The sequence below is a fragment of the Pholcus phalangioides genome, unplaced genomic scaffold (assembly GCF_987345545.1).
Source record: "Pholcus phalangioides strain wild (caught in Gottingen) unplaced genomic scaffold, Ppha-v1.0 ptg000021l_1, whole genome shotgun sequence".
In the NCBI taxonomy this organism is placed as follows: domain Eukaryota; kingdom Metazoa; phylum Arthropoda; class Arachnida; order Araneae; family Pholcidae; genus Pholcus; species Pholcus phalangioides.
Window position 1 is genome coordinate 9,453,966 of NW_028301614.1, and position 16,719 is coordinate 9,470,684.

A 16,719-nucleotide genomic window follows, 5' to 3' on the forward strand; every position below is an offset into this window, starting at 1 on the left:
CCTTGGCTCAATATCTTGCTAGTGTTTCTGACACTTCATATGTCCTGTGTGAATGAGCATTGTCATCCATGAGCAAAGTCTGGACCAAGTGCACTGTGCAAAAGACGGACATGACCCAGAAGAATGTCAGTGCAATACTGCTGTGATTTTCCGATACCTCTCCATCAAAGATATGAAGCGGAGTTCTGTCATTGCGCATGATCAAACTTTACTCCAAGGCAATAAAATCAATTTCCTGAACTCTCTGCTGATGGTAATGAGTTTCCTGCTCTTTCCATAGCAGTTTGTGTTGATGACGAATTATTGTTGATGCTTAAGTGTGTGATTCGTCAGAGAAACATGACTCTGGAGCCCTGCTGCTGATCCTAAAGAATACGCTCATTACACCTATGTAATCTTTCTCAAAGATGATGTGCCCATAGCAGAATGCATTTTACAGGTATCTGTGCATATAAAACAACATTATTCAAGCACTGAGAACAGCAGGCCTGTCATTTAGGCCCCCCCCCACCCCCGGCTTTTGAAAATACACTAAAAATGGTATATATATTTACATACATACACTTGAGTACATGTGCTTTGCCCCCCCCCCCCCGGAAAAAGTTGAAATGACAGCCCTCATTTTGCTTAGGCCCTCTTCTCTTGGGGCCCCGGGTGGGCCCATGCGTTAAGAGGGCACTGACTAAGAAATGGTTCTTACGCTTGTGCCATTAGCAAGGTTGGTGGCTATATGGATAAGAGTGTCATTTCCATTTCTTTTCGATACCAGGCTGACATATATATCCTTTTGAGGAGTAGTGATCCTTCTGCAGCCTCTAGCATGCTTTCACATAGCACTTCCACCTTCGTACCTTCTTTACCACCTTGAAGGACGAATGGGACAAAATCCCTCAAGCTGTCCTCAATAATTTTGTGGACAGCATGCACAACAGATGCCAAACTGTTCTATTTTGCATTATAAAGATACTTTAACATGTCTACTAAAAATTTGCCAAGATTCCTTTCTTTGAAGGATGTCTATTGTTAGGTGTGAAGAATAATACTATTCCTTAGCATTTACCAAGCAGTGTGTAAATAGGTAGCAAGAGCAAAACTGGAGTTATTGACAATGTAGCATTCTCTCTGCACATTAAAGATTTCATTTTTACTTTCCTTCATGTTATAGCACAATACGAAACCATGCATTCCAAGTCTCCTAGATTTTCCTGGAGGCTCTTGAATTTCTACTCCATCTCCCATATAAATCTCCCGAATTTCGACCATGATTGCAAAAAATTCCCAATTTTTCCCAGAACAATTTCCTCTAAGAAGACGCTTTCCATGAAAATGATGTCATAAGCGTAATGCGAATTATTGATACTGCTACAAATCATGAAAGAATGCTGCATTTTGGGAGAAAAAAGACAATTCGCCAAGCAGCCAGTTCAGACTCCAGCATTCATTTTTTGGAATTTTCAAAATGTTCTTGTGCATTTTTGAGTATCAAAAATGCATTGAAAACAAATGTCAGCAAATTTTTATTTTTTCAAATTTTTTTTGTTAAATAATTCAATTTGTCCAAATTTTTTCAGCAAAGATAATGCAGGGTATATTCATCTTCACAAATTTTTTTTCCAGAATTATATCTTTAAATTTTATGCAATAAATCACTTTTTTTTTTCCATAAGCAGTTTCTCTTGGAAGCCATCTTTAACTGCATCGGGAAACAAAATACTAGTTTTTTAAAAATAAGCAGTATTGTCGGGTAATGAGAATTCTTGTTTTACACATATGTGGAAACATCTTAAAATCGCTATTATACTCTCATTTATATGAAAGTTTTGGGAAAAAGTCTGATGTGAATGTATTGGAAACCCCTCGAGAGAGTGCTGCCCTCTGATGAAAGCCCACAAAGTTCATGTCCCCCCCCCCCCCGTGGAGGGTTGGACAGAAGGTTGCGCCCATCCAGACAGTGACGCCACAAACCTGGTACTATGAAATCGAAATTTGTGGAATATTTTTTTTTTCTCGAAGCTTCGACCAGACCTATAAATAGTAGGGAGAGAGACAGATTCGATGAAAAGTCAGTTGTGATTGAACTTTGCGAGAAAGTTGTTAGCTCTCTGATTACCTTGTAGATACGTGTAAATTGCTGCTCTGTAAATAAATCTGTGTTTGTCCGTTGAAACGCTTCTTGTTTTGCAATCTCGAAGTCTTGTGAAAACTTAAACAATAGCAATAAGACTGACGTCACGTTTTTGCTCTTGGATGGCAGATGAGCTCCAGCTCAGATGATACCACTTAATTCCAAAGGCGAAAAAAATCCCTATGATTTTATTTTCATTCATTGGACAAGTTACACTTTTTCTACTACGAATCTCTCGCATTTTCTCGAAAAATCTTTCTCCTTCTCAAAAGTTTGCCGTAACACACCATGCTGTATGTATGCTATATGTGTTACAGTAAATGTGATATATCCGGTTATTATGCATAATCGCCGAGCATATTGGTAAGTTTGATAAATTTCCCTAAATTAGTCACTTTTGCTGTCGATTATCATAGGAGGAGATAGACTAGGAAGTCTGGAGGGGGCACGATGATGATGCCAATTCATCCATACATATATGCATTAGATCAGTCGACTTCACTTTTGGTGCTGGGGGGGGGGGGGCAATGCCGCCACGCCCCGCCCCCCGTATCTCCGCCCATGACGATTATGCATAGTACCTAAGCGTCGTTGGTAAATTTAATAAGTGCTAAAGAAAGTATCACTTTTACCGGCGGTTATGCATAGTACTCGAACGTCGCGTCGTTGGTTAATATGATAAATCGTACTATACAATACATTATACGCGATAATACCTTTGGGGGCAGTGCGGTCTTAACGCATGGGCCCACCCGGGTGCCTCAAGAGTAGAGAGGCCTCACGAAAATGAGATCTAGTTGAAGTTTTCCAGAATTCACCAGGTAGGGCCTCAGAAAAATCACTTGGGCCGGGAGGGCCATGATGCCCTTAAGACGGCCCTGAAAACGTCTAAAATGGAAATGGGCTGGACATATTGCGAGAAGACAGGACAATAGATGGACCGCAAGTATTTTAGATTGGTACATCCGTGGTGTTAAACGTCCGAGAAGACGTCCCCACGCAAGATGGATCGACGAGATCAGAAATGTGGCTGGAGTCAACTGGATGGCTAAAGCCCCATACAGAGCAAAATGCAAAAATTTAGATACCTTCATCCAGCAGTGGATTGAAAATGGTTGTTGATGATGATACCCGATAATTCATACATGTATTGTATCGTTATATCGGGGTTACGATCGTAGAATTTGTTATATCGGTGTCCGACTATATTCATCACACGTACCCATTCTCGGTTCCATTTGGAGTTTTTTTATATTTATCACATTAACCCATTATACTTCAAAATATGCATAATCACAGATAAATGCGAAAAATAAGTATTCATAAAATTTGCCAAAGGCACTTGTGTGTCGTTATTATGCATACTTGTTGGTCAAAGTGATAAATTTATCAAACTCATATCAAGATGATTGGTAAGTACGCATAATAACCGATTTACTCATTTTCCGCAACAAATACATCACCGAGCAATATGATTTCATCAAAAGAGAAATTTGAGTGTTTTTGATGAAATTTTCGTTTATTTTCAAGATAAAATGGCTACAGTTGTTGAAAACAAAAATTACGTCAAGACATTTGCACAATCCTGCTTCTTTTTTAATGGTATCGCAATGAAATAGTGTCAGGTGGTATTGGTTTTTCAATAACATTTTCACATTATCGAGAATAAGTTGAATTCTTCTAAGACTGACGTTGTGACAAACAGAAAGTATAGCACAATCAACAGAATTCCATACCATCTTCTAGTTTCAAACCTCCAGATGGTGCTGCAGACTGTTGTCATGATAAGGCTAATTGCCAGAGTCGAGAACAATAAAGCGAATTGCCCGCTGAACATTAGCTGAAAATGAAGTTGGGAAATATTCATACAAAATTGCAAAACCTTGATTGCTCATAAGTAGAAAGGTTATAATATATAATGATATTTATTATCAATTCATATTCGTGTAAATTAAAATAGTATAATCAGATCCCCATTAACTTAGTTAATCTTTCAATGTATATTTGAATACACACAGCAAATGCGTGGTCAAAAGACAAAAAAAACCTATTATATAAATATGTTTCTGAATTTTCTCGGTACAGTAAAACCTCTCTTAACGAAAACCCAACTCCTTTACGGCCAAATAATAATTTTCCCTTGGATAATAAAAGCATGCATTTCAAATCCCTGATTAATGGTCACCCCTCTTTTACGGAAGAATTTTTTTGTCCCGCCGTTGTCTGCAAAAGAGAGGTTTTACTATACTTTAAAAAGTAAATTTTTTGTGAAATTTTAGTGCATATAATACGGCTATATGCAATTATTTTTTATCCAGAAAGTGTTGATTTCTCTTTGGTATCATTTTTTGTGAGCTGCTAAAATTTTACACGTATGTTCCGAGATTTATAAAATCGCACCAAATTTGGGGAAGAAATACAGTAAAACCTCTGTATTACGGACACCGACGGGACAAAAAAAATCGTTCGTAAAAGATGGGTGACCGTTAACCCGGAGTTTGAAATGCATACATTTATTATACAAGAGGAAATTAAAATATCTGGCCGTAGAGAGGTGACAAGCATCTGAGTGTTGTTCGTTAAAGAGAGGCTTCACTGTATAATACAAATACTATTCTACTCGACTAATTAAGTAACATTTGATCTTTTTACAGATAACATTAAAATCAAGGCAAACTGCGTATTTCGCTCTTAATTAAACATTTTAATTAGCTGATTAAAAAAAACCAATATAATAAATTAGATTGCTGTGTTCATACATTATTTCAATTAAAAATATGCTAATAACACCAAATTACATCCATTTTTGTAAAAAAGAATGAATAAATTTGAATATATTTGTATATGGGAGTGAACCAGAGTATTGAAACATAATTGCTCTGGAAAATAATTCGCTGGTTAAAACATGATTGTGATAAATTTGATGAGAAGTCAATTGATACGTACTGGTTGAGATGCTGGCGCTCTTCCCTTCATGACTTCAACAATCATTGGTATGCCCAGACCAAGCAGCAAAGCTAAATACAATGAAATTACTCACAGATTTTGCATCTTTGAAGGGGAAAGAAAAGTTATCATATACATTTTATCGTGAGTATTTTGAACTGATTAACTGATTTGCTAACTTTCACAAGCTCTTATTTGCTAAATAGCAATATGTTAACACAACTCACCACAAGGCTGGTGATTTATAATAAAAGAAAATCGTGATTGTTTCTTAAAATTTTTTCACTTGAAAGTGAACTTATGCATAGGCGTACGCAGAATTTTCTGCGTAGAAGGGATGGGGGTTTCAGATTTTTTTCCTTCTGGGGGTTTACGTTTCTTCCTGCAAAATAACACTTACATCTTGGCTCAAGTGGGGGGGGGGAGGAATCCATGCCCCCTTTGCGTACGGCAATGAACTTATGTGATAAAGCTGTTTTAATTGTCTTAATGTTTAGCTATAGCCATTGAGACACATTTTAAAAAAAGTTAGAATCAAGCAAATAATCTGAAATAAACAAACTCACAAAATAAAGTGTGCACAAATCAAAATTTTAGAATATTAATTATACAAGATTGATAAAATTGTAGGGTTGAGCTTGTGTGAAAATTGGGGCCATTGTTACACTACGGTTACTTTGTATACGAAAAAGTACGAGTTGATTCCTATTGGAATGTGCTCCCATTTACTTTACCTAGTAGTGGACCTCCGAAGCAAGCGGATATACCCATTCGGGGATAGTTCTTCCTCGCAACGGCGATGTTCGAGAGAAAATCTAGAGATAAGAAAGACAAAAAACATATTTCCCTTAAATAAAACGAAGCATTGATGTAATTTCAGAAAGGAGGCTGGTTGAACAAAAAAAAAGTAATATATCTATGATTAAATAAATACATGAATTCAAAAAACATGAATCAACGAAATTTTTTTTATATTTTATATATTTGTCATAAGGATTGTGGTGACTGAGCAGAGAAAAATCTGTTCTGGAAACTAATTTGGTAATTAATCCTCCATGACCCAATGTATAATATTTGAATATACGCGGCAAATGCATGGTGAAGAAATCTATATCATGTCTTTTTTTTTTCTCAATTTTCTTAGAAAGTAGATTTTTTTGCCATTTTGGTGCATAATATGGCTGTATATAATAATTTCGTATTTTATATTTAGAGAAGAATCCAGATTTTAGTTCAAAGAAGAACATTTGTGATTCAGTCCAAATTTAACTAATACAATCACTAAATCGGAGTTTGACTGCATATCAATCAAAAGAAAGTTTGAAGAAGTCTGTGACCGCATATTTCATCCATAAAGAAAAGACCAGTAGGCTAGAAATGAATTACCTTTTGGGTTAGATAATACAATTGAAAGCCGACGTAAATGAACCCAAAATTGCAAAGAACCACGGCTATACGCGTTTCGGAACTATATGAAGTTCCTTCATCAGTAGCAGAAACAAAGAGGAAAAACTTCTCACAGCGGGAGTTACTCGCTGTTGTAGACGAAAGAGTCGAATTCAAAAAATAATTTTAATAATACGAAGCTGGGAATGTATGTTGGTGAAAATATATACCTGATAATGAGTTACCCCAGGCAAGAACTGTGAGTCCCAAAACAGCGTCACTGAGATTGAAAATCACTCCGAACACCTAATAATAAAAATAAGAAAGAAAAAAACAGTCATTTGTGTACAAAGGGGGTTACCATCAAGATGAAAAATCAAACAAAAACGAGTACCATACCTGTAAGAGAGCAACTATTTCATTGGCAAGACAATAGATCCACGTAACGGCAGCGGTGAACCCAATATACGCAAACACCCAATGGTACGAAGGCGGACTTGTATCGTGTGTCGTCAAGAACACAATCACAGCGACGATACAGCTTGCCGACGCCACGAGGAAGATTATGGGTACCATTCCAGCAATCATGACGAACGAATCTGAAATACAAGATATACAGAAGACTGGATGTTGTGAAGATATTTATTATTTGAGATGTTAATTTTTTTTTTAAGGAAGGAAAGAACTCATCTCTGCCTCTACCGGGAGTCGAACCCGGGTCCCTCGATTGCCGGACGAGTGCTCTGACCACTAAGCTACAGGGGAGATAGAGATTTTCCTTCGCTAGAGCGTATATGTGCTGAACAGAACCGTGCAATGGACGGTGAACCGATCAACTAATAGCTCGTGGACGACGAGCCACCAGAGGGCTATATATATGACATGAATGTCGCTCTCCACTTGTGAATCTGAAATATACATCATGACATCCTCACATATCGCATAATATTCACACAAGGACATGTTTCAACGCGAGCTACATAATATATCCAGGGCCGGATTCGGGCATGTGTAAAGGGCACAGTCGCACCAGGCCAGTTAACTTTAGGAGCCGCTAAAACGGAATAAAATACCTATATTAATTTAAATTTTGAACCTACAGGCTAGGGTGGGTTTTGACCCCCCCCCCCCCATGCCAAGAGTGCACGCGGTTTTGGTTCTCCAGGGTGCTGGACTAGAAGAAGCACTAAATTCTTCCTTTAACGACGTATTTAAAACTACACGAGGGCATAGCTGCCAGCTTTTTAAAATGAAAATTTGGGTGATTTTCGAGCGAACCCGTATTTTATGCTAAAACCACTCCCTAATAAATACAAAAAGGATTTTTCCAAATAAAATAAAGATTTTGCACACATGGAAGTTAAACCTTGGGAATAAAATCCTTACGCAAAAACAAGTCAAATTGGAGGCCAAAACTTCAAAATGGTGATCTTAAAAAAATAAATAAATATTGTGTTCAATCAGAAAAGCTGTGAAGAAACATTCTGCGCGAATGATCCCAAAATCATCGGAAAATAAAGTAAAAAAAAGCGTCAATTTTTTTAAGAACACTGACTTTTTGTGACACTTGCTTGATGTTTCTTTTTCATTTCACAAGGGTGATGATGTCAGTCTTTCCACCATGAGCGATGTTTATGTCCATAACATAAATTTTACAAAAAGGGAAAAGTCGGCCCTTTTCTGGAACGTTTGAAAAGAAATTCATAGTTGAATAATCATAAACATATTAAAATTAATTAAATATGTTTTTGCTTTGGTGCGTGGGCGGGGTGCATGTGTGGTGTAGCAGTAGTATGTAGGGCCTCCAAAAAATGGCTCGGGGATCCATGATATTCTTAAGTCAGCCACCTCGTTGGGCAATTTGCCTGTTGTGGCGTTGTATTTGTTATCAGTATTCATGTTTTGTTATATCGCACATACGTAACTTCAACAAAAAAAATTTTGACCACATGCGCGTCGCTATAATCTTCAATTATTATCCAGAACGGCTGCTAAGCTATTTCCCTGAACGATAAGATAAACAACTTTCTTGTTACCATCAGAGGGTTTGTAAAACTTCCTTGAAAAAGGATTTTCCCCATTTACGACGTGTGACGTCATTTCGAAAGGGGGAAAAAAAACAAAAGCAAAAAACCATGCCCACAAGAAATTCCAGGAATTGTTTCCAGAAGCGGGGATTTTTCTTAAATAAAGTAGGGAATTTTTAGGGACAATTAGGGATTTTTTTGTGATTTTCGTAAAAATTCGGGAGATTTAAGAACTTTTCGGAAGGTCGAGGGATGAAGCTAAAATTCGGGACACTTGGCAGCTATGTGAGGAGGATGTATGCTTACCCCGGCAGAATTAGTAGTTGCGAGGTAGCGATCGTTTAGCTCTGACAGCTTTTCTATTGTCGATTATAGATATTGTAGACATGGCTAGGTTTTCAGATTTTTCACAGGCCAATTTTATATAGCGAATTTATATGTTGAAGAGAAAAACAAAAATAATAAGAATCGTTCTGCACCGGAGCCCTGTTAGCCCCATCTTTGCTGGGACCCATGATTGCAGAGCAGGGTCTTGCAACCTTCAAGTTCCCGGGGCGACATTTGCAATTTTCCTATTTGGGCGGTGGGCACTATTGTCCAAATTTATTACCAAGTGGCTTTTCATTTACCACTACATCTACTAGTAGGCTACATAGTTTGATAATCGTTTTCGTACGTTAGTGTAAACCTGGAAGGCGCTGGGCTGCCCGACAATACTGGAGGATTGAGGAAACCATTTTAAAGGATCGCAAAGGCTTTTTTCATCGAGTCGCAACATACTTAAACCTATCCCTGAATATATCATGAGACAATAACACGGGATTAGGTTCACATACCAAAACGCGTATGAAACCCATAATGGAAATGCTGCGCAACAGGACTACAAAATATAGTAGTTATCGGTGTCTCCCCATAGTCGACCACATTGGCCACTAGCACAGTACCTACACACATAATGGTGTAAGAAATGCTCATGTGTGCACAACACTTACATTCGCTCACCAAGACACCAAACAGAGGGCATATTACGCAGTGTATGCTGTTGAGATGCCGACACCAATTTCCATTTTCCTTCGTTGTGTCAACCACTGGAACAGTTATTTTCAGCACGAAAACCGCTGGGCTCTGGAAATATAAAAACAGTTATAGTGCATTAGTTTTATATTACGTTTCACAGGCATTTTGGTTTTCAAATTTTGTATGGAGAAATGGCTTCAGATGTTACATAATAATACTGATTGCTCAGTGCTCAATGATGTTACAATGCACATCTCATGGGTTTTCTCTTTTTTCCCTCAGTGATATTGCGTTAATTTGGGATCTTATCTCAACAAGACAATATCTTGATGGAAGGAAAATTACCAAGATACTAGATAGAGATGATTGCTAGATATATACTAGTAATCAATAAAATATTATTGGTTACCATTACTCTATTGCAGTTTACGGAGTTTCATCTGAATTAAATGCAGTTTTGTCATATTTGTGCAGTAACTTTTTACTGCTGATAGCGACCCATAAATTCGCAAATAGTTTAAGGATTCATAAAATAATAATAATAATTAAGAAATTGCTATATTTGAACGCGGTTTCGAAAAAGTTATCCTCACGAAAGGGTAATTTATTTTTTGATACAAAAAAAAATTAGTTTAAATTTTCGTTGATAGAGGACTCTGTGATTGGACCTGAATTCTTCTTCGATCTCTTCTTCGTTCGAAACGTTCGCAAAGCTCGTGGCTGTGATAAAACTTCATCAATAATGATATCCACGGATGGCGACATCATAATAAAAACCTTATGTAGACGCTAATAGGAAAATTCAATTTTTATGAATTTTTAAACTAAGAATTAATGGAAGATGGGATACCGTTGTACATTTCATATGATATTTAATTTTTAATATGCTATGAATTTTTTCACGTTTTTCTTGCGCCTTACCTGTGTTTGATGCAAAAAGTAACCTCAAACATAACATTCAAAATTTATTAGTATTTAGAGAGAAATGTGTGTTATAAATTAATCTTGTACGAATATGTTACCTATACACGTATGGATTTGAACTTACTTTGATGATAGATGAAAATTTTCCCAACAAATCATATTCAGGCCATTTTCGTAGATTGACAGGACAAATTGCAGTCAGAAATTCCCGTACGCCATCGGAGGTGGTATCGTCATTTCCTTGCTTTTGATCATTTTTTCCTGAACAATTAACTTTGGATGTTTTTTCTGCGTATCCTAAAAAAGAGGTGAAATTTTGGACGTAGTTACAAGTACATCTTGGAAAATGTATGCCATAAATCAGTGTTTCTCATTAGAAGTTCTGTAAAACATTGTTAGGGATACCCAAGAAGTATTATGAACATCAGTGGCAAATATTTTTAGTACAGGATGTTTTAGTATTGTAGGTTCCTCAAGGGCAGAAAAGCTAATGTGAACTTATAGACGGATGTACTCATGTATTTCATGCGTATCATGCTACTCCCATTCTAGTCTAATTTTCCTCACTACTCATTCTTTAAATTTGCCAACCTTGGCAATAGTCCGTGTATTGCCTTCGAATTATGTTGGCAAAAATATTGGCGGAAAAGGGTCCATTGAAGATAATTTTATTGCCTAGATTTTACTCAAACATTTTGCTATCTCTCCATGACTGTAGTGAATGAACGTGACTTATCAACACCATGGATCTGTATTACGACAACTCCTTGAAATATTTATATAGGCAACTTAGTGAGACCCATACACTATAGCAGGGGATGCACAACATCCGGCCCACGAAAGGTATTCCGGGAGAAAAGTATCCAGCACCAATACACACAGCACGCATAAATGTGTAGGTTGACCACATTTCCTTCATATAAATATAGGGAAAAATCGAGATTATGCGGATATTGCCAATTATATCACTAAAACATTATTTTTTAAAGAAATTTGTTTTATTCATTATTTTTTAAAGTGATTTTAAAGAAATTTAAAATCATGTAAAAATAAACGATTTTATAAACAAAAATCAAATAATAATTTGAAGAAATGTAGTTTAAGCTTTCCTTCGCATTACGTTATAATGTTTAAAGTTCTGCTAATCTTTTTTTTAATTTTTCAAAATTATTATTATTTTTTATGGAAATAAATCAATCAGCAAACCGCAAAGGGCGGGGTGAAAACGAAAGCAAATTCGGAAAATTTCCATAGTAGATGGCGCTGCCAAAAAATATTTGGAAACGGATTTCGTCAAAGCAGCTATAGCGTTCTGGAAGCGGCTTCTAACTGTAGGGGAAAAATTTCTCAAACGATTTACGATTCATTTCAAAAACAAGCGTATTAATATTGGCGAGCACATTAATATTACTATGTCACAAAATTGATTGAATATACTGTTTTACTGTACTGCAGAACGAAAAAAAATCCCATAAAAAATTGTTCACATACTTTTAACGGGGAATACATATTCATGATTCAACGAATAAATTTAATGCACACAATCTGTGTGTGTGTGTAGGCATTTTGTTTTTTCAATTTTCGAAAAAAAATGGATAGACAGCATATCGATTGCGGTAGAAGTCCGTTATAACGACAGCTCACTATCACGGAAAAATTGTCGTTATAACGAACTTCTCGTTATAAGCGGATGTTTTTGTAATATTAGCTCTTTGACAATCACCTGTAAATCATTTGTTATACTGAGATTGTTACTGTATGTATTTTATAGTTTTTTACCTATGCTGATGTTACTCTGACAAAACCCTCTGTTATCAATTCCGTTACACGAACCATCATTCAGCCCTGGAGATGAGTCATCCTGCGAACAATCTAGCCCGGAAAAATAATAAGCTACAAAAGGAAAAAAAATGAAAAAATTGTGATTTCAATGTAGATAGAACGTCGTCATCACACATAATAAGAGAGTTGGCATCTAATTATTTGGTTTGTGAAACTTGTTGAAATCAGGAGATTTTATATTCAAATTTATCAGATCAACAAATTCTGTCAGATCATAAGTTCCGTATTCCATTTGTAAGATTTTGATAATTTTTATTTATCATCCCGAAGCAGTAGCTTAAACGAATCGGCCTACACGACTTGGGCCCCCCCCCCTTTGCGTACGCCAATGAACACACATACAGTTAAAATTATGTGTTTTTTCACCTCCTATGTAGATAACAAGAAGATAAGGTACAGCATGTGGGGTCTTTATTATCTATAGGGCGTTACTGACGCATCCCGTTTATAAACATCTATAATTAGGGTGAAGAGATAAAAAAAGAAGCCACTCTTTTTCTAGTTCATTTTATTTATTCATTTATCAAAAAAAAAAAAATAAATAAATAAAAAATTCTTAAAGTAAAGAAAAAGGCAAAACATTTTTTTTCTCAAGAATCTTCATTCCCGTTATAACGAATAAGTTCCTCACTTCACTTCTGAAATATAGATGGCAGCACAGAGAAATAAACATGACACTACATATGCACTCAGACTGTTAGGTACACACACAGTTACACTTCTGGCACAACTCAATAGGTAGTAAATCGCTCATAAATGGTGATAGACCCGAATTGTGTTCGGTTTGAAAGAAAGAAAGAAAGCGAATAAGTTCTAATTTTCATTCATAAATAACCCGCTATAAGTGAATACTGTTTGTATCTTTATTATTAACTCTTTGACAACCACTTGTCAATTGTTTATAACAGCAAGATTCTCGTTATAAGCCGTACTAGTTATAACGTACTTTTACTGTAATGTCGGGAATCAATGATGACAATAACATACAATAACGAACCTTTCAGGACAACGCTTTTCGCTTCCAGGTAAGACGGGAACTTATATTTCTGGCTTTTGGACTCGAGCTTATTTGGCTCGTTTCTTCCTGAAATAACATGACCAATATAATAATAACTAATAAATTAAATAATAGAGGTAGATGAATTCAAAATGATACTCACTGCAATTTTCCATATTAAGCCTTGAAATTAAAATTTTTAGCTTTAGCTACGGTGGCCAGATGTCCCGGTTTTTTGCTGTTAAATTAATTGGGTAACTGATAAAGTCCTCAGCAACCAAATTTTCTACCATAAAGGTAATATTAAGACTTATAAAAATCCTAAACTTCACACAGGGCTTGAAATGTCTAAGCTGTCTTCAGTACGTACATTTATAATTACTTAATTTTATTTTTTGTTCTCTGTAAAGCGCTAACATTTTCATGAAAGTAAAAATCAAAAAATCTGCACAAATGCCGTACCTTCATGAAATATTTTGAAATTAGAAAAATGATCGCGAAAAGAAAGTTCAGTTTGTGCAAGTAAAAGTTTTGGATGCAATAAAGAAAAATCCACGTTTTCCAAAGGTGTACGCCATTATGCTGGACGTCCGACATTGATAACCCCTATCATGATGATCATGTTTTACTCATTTCGGCACTTTTGTGTAGAAGTAGTGCGATAATATTTTCGTAATACATTTTAGATTTTCAATTTTACACAGTAATTTCCGCCAAAAAAGCTTTCCTAAAATAATGTCCCGGTTTTTGATAAGGGTTTCCGGAATTTGTCGTGGTTTCTCAGGTACTTATCTGACCATCCTAGCTTTAGCGGCTAATTCAGAGTAACCAGAAAAGTTATTTAAGTTACTCTGAATTAGTAAATTCAAGCTCTTAGCCAGTAACTTTTTTTTTACTTGATGTTCTGATTTCGAGGGATGCTGATTGATTCTTCTGAGAACTTTTCTTTATGGATTCATTTTTTAATTCAGTTAAAAAAATATATTTTTTACTCATGACCATGTCTGATAACCCGTAATCCGTTTATAGGCACAGCATTTGATTTTATTCCAATGTTAGTATTTTTTTGTTTGTTTTTGAATGAAAATTATACTTATGAATACATATGAAGCTTTGACTTGTGAAAAGTCATGACACTTCCACAAAAACATTTTTCTTGCGGTAGTTTTCTAAGTGTGACATTTATTTACTGGAAATTATGGTAATAACATATTTTTGGTATTTGAATTAAAGTATTCTTACCAGCATTTTCGCTGTTTCTGTTCATTCGGTTGATGTATATGTATCGACTGCCCAACACGACGGCGATGTACAGCCCATACACCGCTACGAAACCTGTATATATATATAGCACATACAATTCATAAAAAAATGTTGAGTTTTAATGAGACATTGTCTGTGGTGGATTTTTTAGTACATGTATCCAGTTTTGAAAAATAGTAGATGATTTAAATAACAGAAATATTGTAAAAGCCGAAAAATTGTCATGTAGGATAATAATTTATTTTTCAAGTCTATTGATATTGAATTTTCATACAGCTGATTCCATTCGACTTTTAATTAAGTGTCTGTGCACTTACATGAGGACTCAGACCGTTCTAAACTGTTACGTAGAAGAGTTCCAGCTTCACGGAATAAGCAATAATGCGTTAGTCAAAAATTTTGTGAGAACTTTGTGATGGATTGATGCTATACATCTATTTTCTTTTCGATAAGCATTAATATATATTTTTTTATGTATGATGAGCTTACCAATGCCATGAAACACATAGTATGTACCGAAATGGAATAGTGCGAAAGCCCACGAGACGGCCACTACGTAGAAGCTGATGTCTCTGAGAAAAGGACGCGTCGTCAGACTGAAGTTTTTCGTCAAGAATACGGATCCAGCAACGACTGTGGTAACAAATGTCCCGGCACCTGGGGAAAAAAAGAGGTTTTTAAGAGAAGTAGTGAAGGGTTTTTATATGCCATATACTCTTGCATGATTATAATTAGTGGATACTTTCAATCTTTAACCCTTTCACGATAGGCTTTTGGAAAAAAATTTGGATGATCCCTATATTTAAAGCCTCGGTGATATGAAACTAAAAAAAATACCGGTTTCCTTTTTCGCATGTTAGATATAGAAGGGCAGGGGAATTAAAGTAATAGATTGTACAGTCGAATCCCGTTATAACGGACTCCAAGAGACCGGAGAAATCACTTCGTTATAAGGGAATTCCTTGTTTTTTGCATTGTTCCTGAGTAAACTTCTCTGAGGGATTCGAAAAGCGTTCGTTAAAACGAGATTTTCGCTATAACGGTATTCGACTGTACTTGGCCCTCACCTTCTCTTTCTCTCTCTCTCCCTATTATAAATATATAGTAGAGAGATACATTATATGGGGGGGGGGCGCGGGAGCATGGGCGTAGATACGGGCCCCCCTCCCCCCCACAGCGTCAAAGGTGAAGTCGACTGATCTAATGTATATATGAATTGACATCATCATCATCGTGCCACCTAGCAAAAATGACAGTGCCCCCCAGACTTCCAAGTCTATCTCCGCCTAAGAGCGGGAGAGATTACTTAACAGGAGTATAGAAAGAACAGAAACTGAAAAAAAAAGCAACTTCCGTTCATGGTTACAATAAAAACCTCACGGTGATGAGAAAAGAAGTAGAAAAACAGGGAGAACACACCGACACTGGTATATTCTTCTATTTGCATTTGGACGAGATATTACGGCCTTGGTCGTTAAGGAGTTAATTAATGCATTTTATGTACAGTGGTAAATTGAACAGGTAACGCTCATTAATCAAGCATACACTGCACTAATTAGGCTCTAGAATTAATTTCATGATTCGGTCTCTAGAACCGTCTACGAAATCATTCAAAATTGATTCAGATCTATTAATAAGATCTATTGAGATCAAATGAGTCAAATATTTTTTGTTGTACGAGTTGGGAAATCTGATGACTGAATATTCGTTTCCAATACAGTTTTTAGCATTTACGCACGATGTTTTTAGTACTGTCATCTGGTGGCAATATTTCGTAACTTGCGAGTTTTTGTTCGAGTTTCACTCAACAGATGGCAAAACGCTTCATAAAAGATCTTCAGGAATTTGTCCGTGAATTTTGAAATTTTTACTGTGTGTGATCATGGAAATATTCGATTCACCGAAATCTGTTACGGAATAGTTTGGATTCATTCAATAAAATTCATGCAAAACTTGTCAATCGTACTTACTTGAATAATTAATTGTTTTATTCGGCAGGAAAAAACGAATAAACACATGCACATATTTCATCAAGTTTTAATTTTGACGTTGTTTAAGACTAATCCAATGGTAAATAATTAAGACAATGGCACAAGTGTTATAACAATAATATGCTGTAAAATTTCAAACGGAGAGAAAAAGCTTCACACTGGTACTCCTGCTGCCATCTATCAAATGAAAACTTAAACATT

The 16,719-nt window shown here is 36.0% G+C and overlaps 1 protein-coding gene across 2 annotated transcripts in view; it reads right to left on the reverse strand.

Moving 5' to 3' along the window:
* Nucleotides 1-3,633: 3,633 nt before the first annotated feature.
* LOC149070586 (mitochondrial sodium/calcium exchanger protein-like) overlaps nucleotides 3,634-16,719 on the reverse strand; it is a 59,090-nt gene continuing 46,004 nt past the window's right edge. The window contains exons 8-18 of one of the 2 annotated variants that reach the window (XM_089249095.1): nucleotides 15,017-15,184; nucleotides 14,507-14,599; nucleotides 13,265-13,351; nucleotides 12,205-12,318; nucleotides 10,550-10,722; nucleotides 9,477-9,609; nucleotides 6,857-7,056; nucleotides 6,688-6,763; nucleotides 5,806-5,886; nucleotides 5,072-5,142; nucleotides 3,634-3,965 (exon numbers count right to left, since the gene is read on the reverse strand). In XM_089249095.1, the coding sequence (XP_089105221.1) occupies nucleotides 3,777-3,965; nucleotides 5,072-5,142; nucleotides 5,806-5,886; nucleotides 6,688-6,763; nucleotides 6,857-7,056; nucleotides 9,477-9,609; nucleotides 10,550-10,722; nucleotides 12,205-12,318; nucleotides 13,265-13,351; nucleotides 14,507-14,599; nucleotides 15,017-15,184 (1,385 nt within the window). In that variant the 3' untranslated portion in view covers nucleotides 3,634-3,776. The remainder of the gene's footprint in view (nucleotides 3,966-5,071; nucleotides 5,143-5,805; nucleotides 5,887-6,687; nucleotides 6,764-6,856; nucleotides 7,057-9,476; nucleotides 9,610-10,549; nucleotides 10,723-12,204; nucleotides 12,319-13,264; nucleotides 13,352-14,506; nucleotides 14,600-15,016; nucleotides 15,185-16,719) is intronic. The other variant, XM_089249096.1, reaches the window with a different exon arrangement.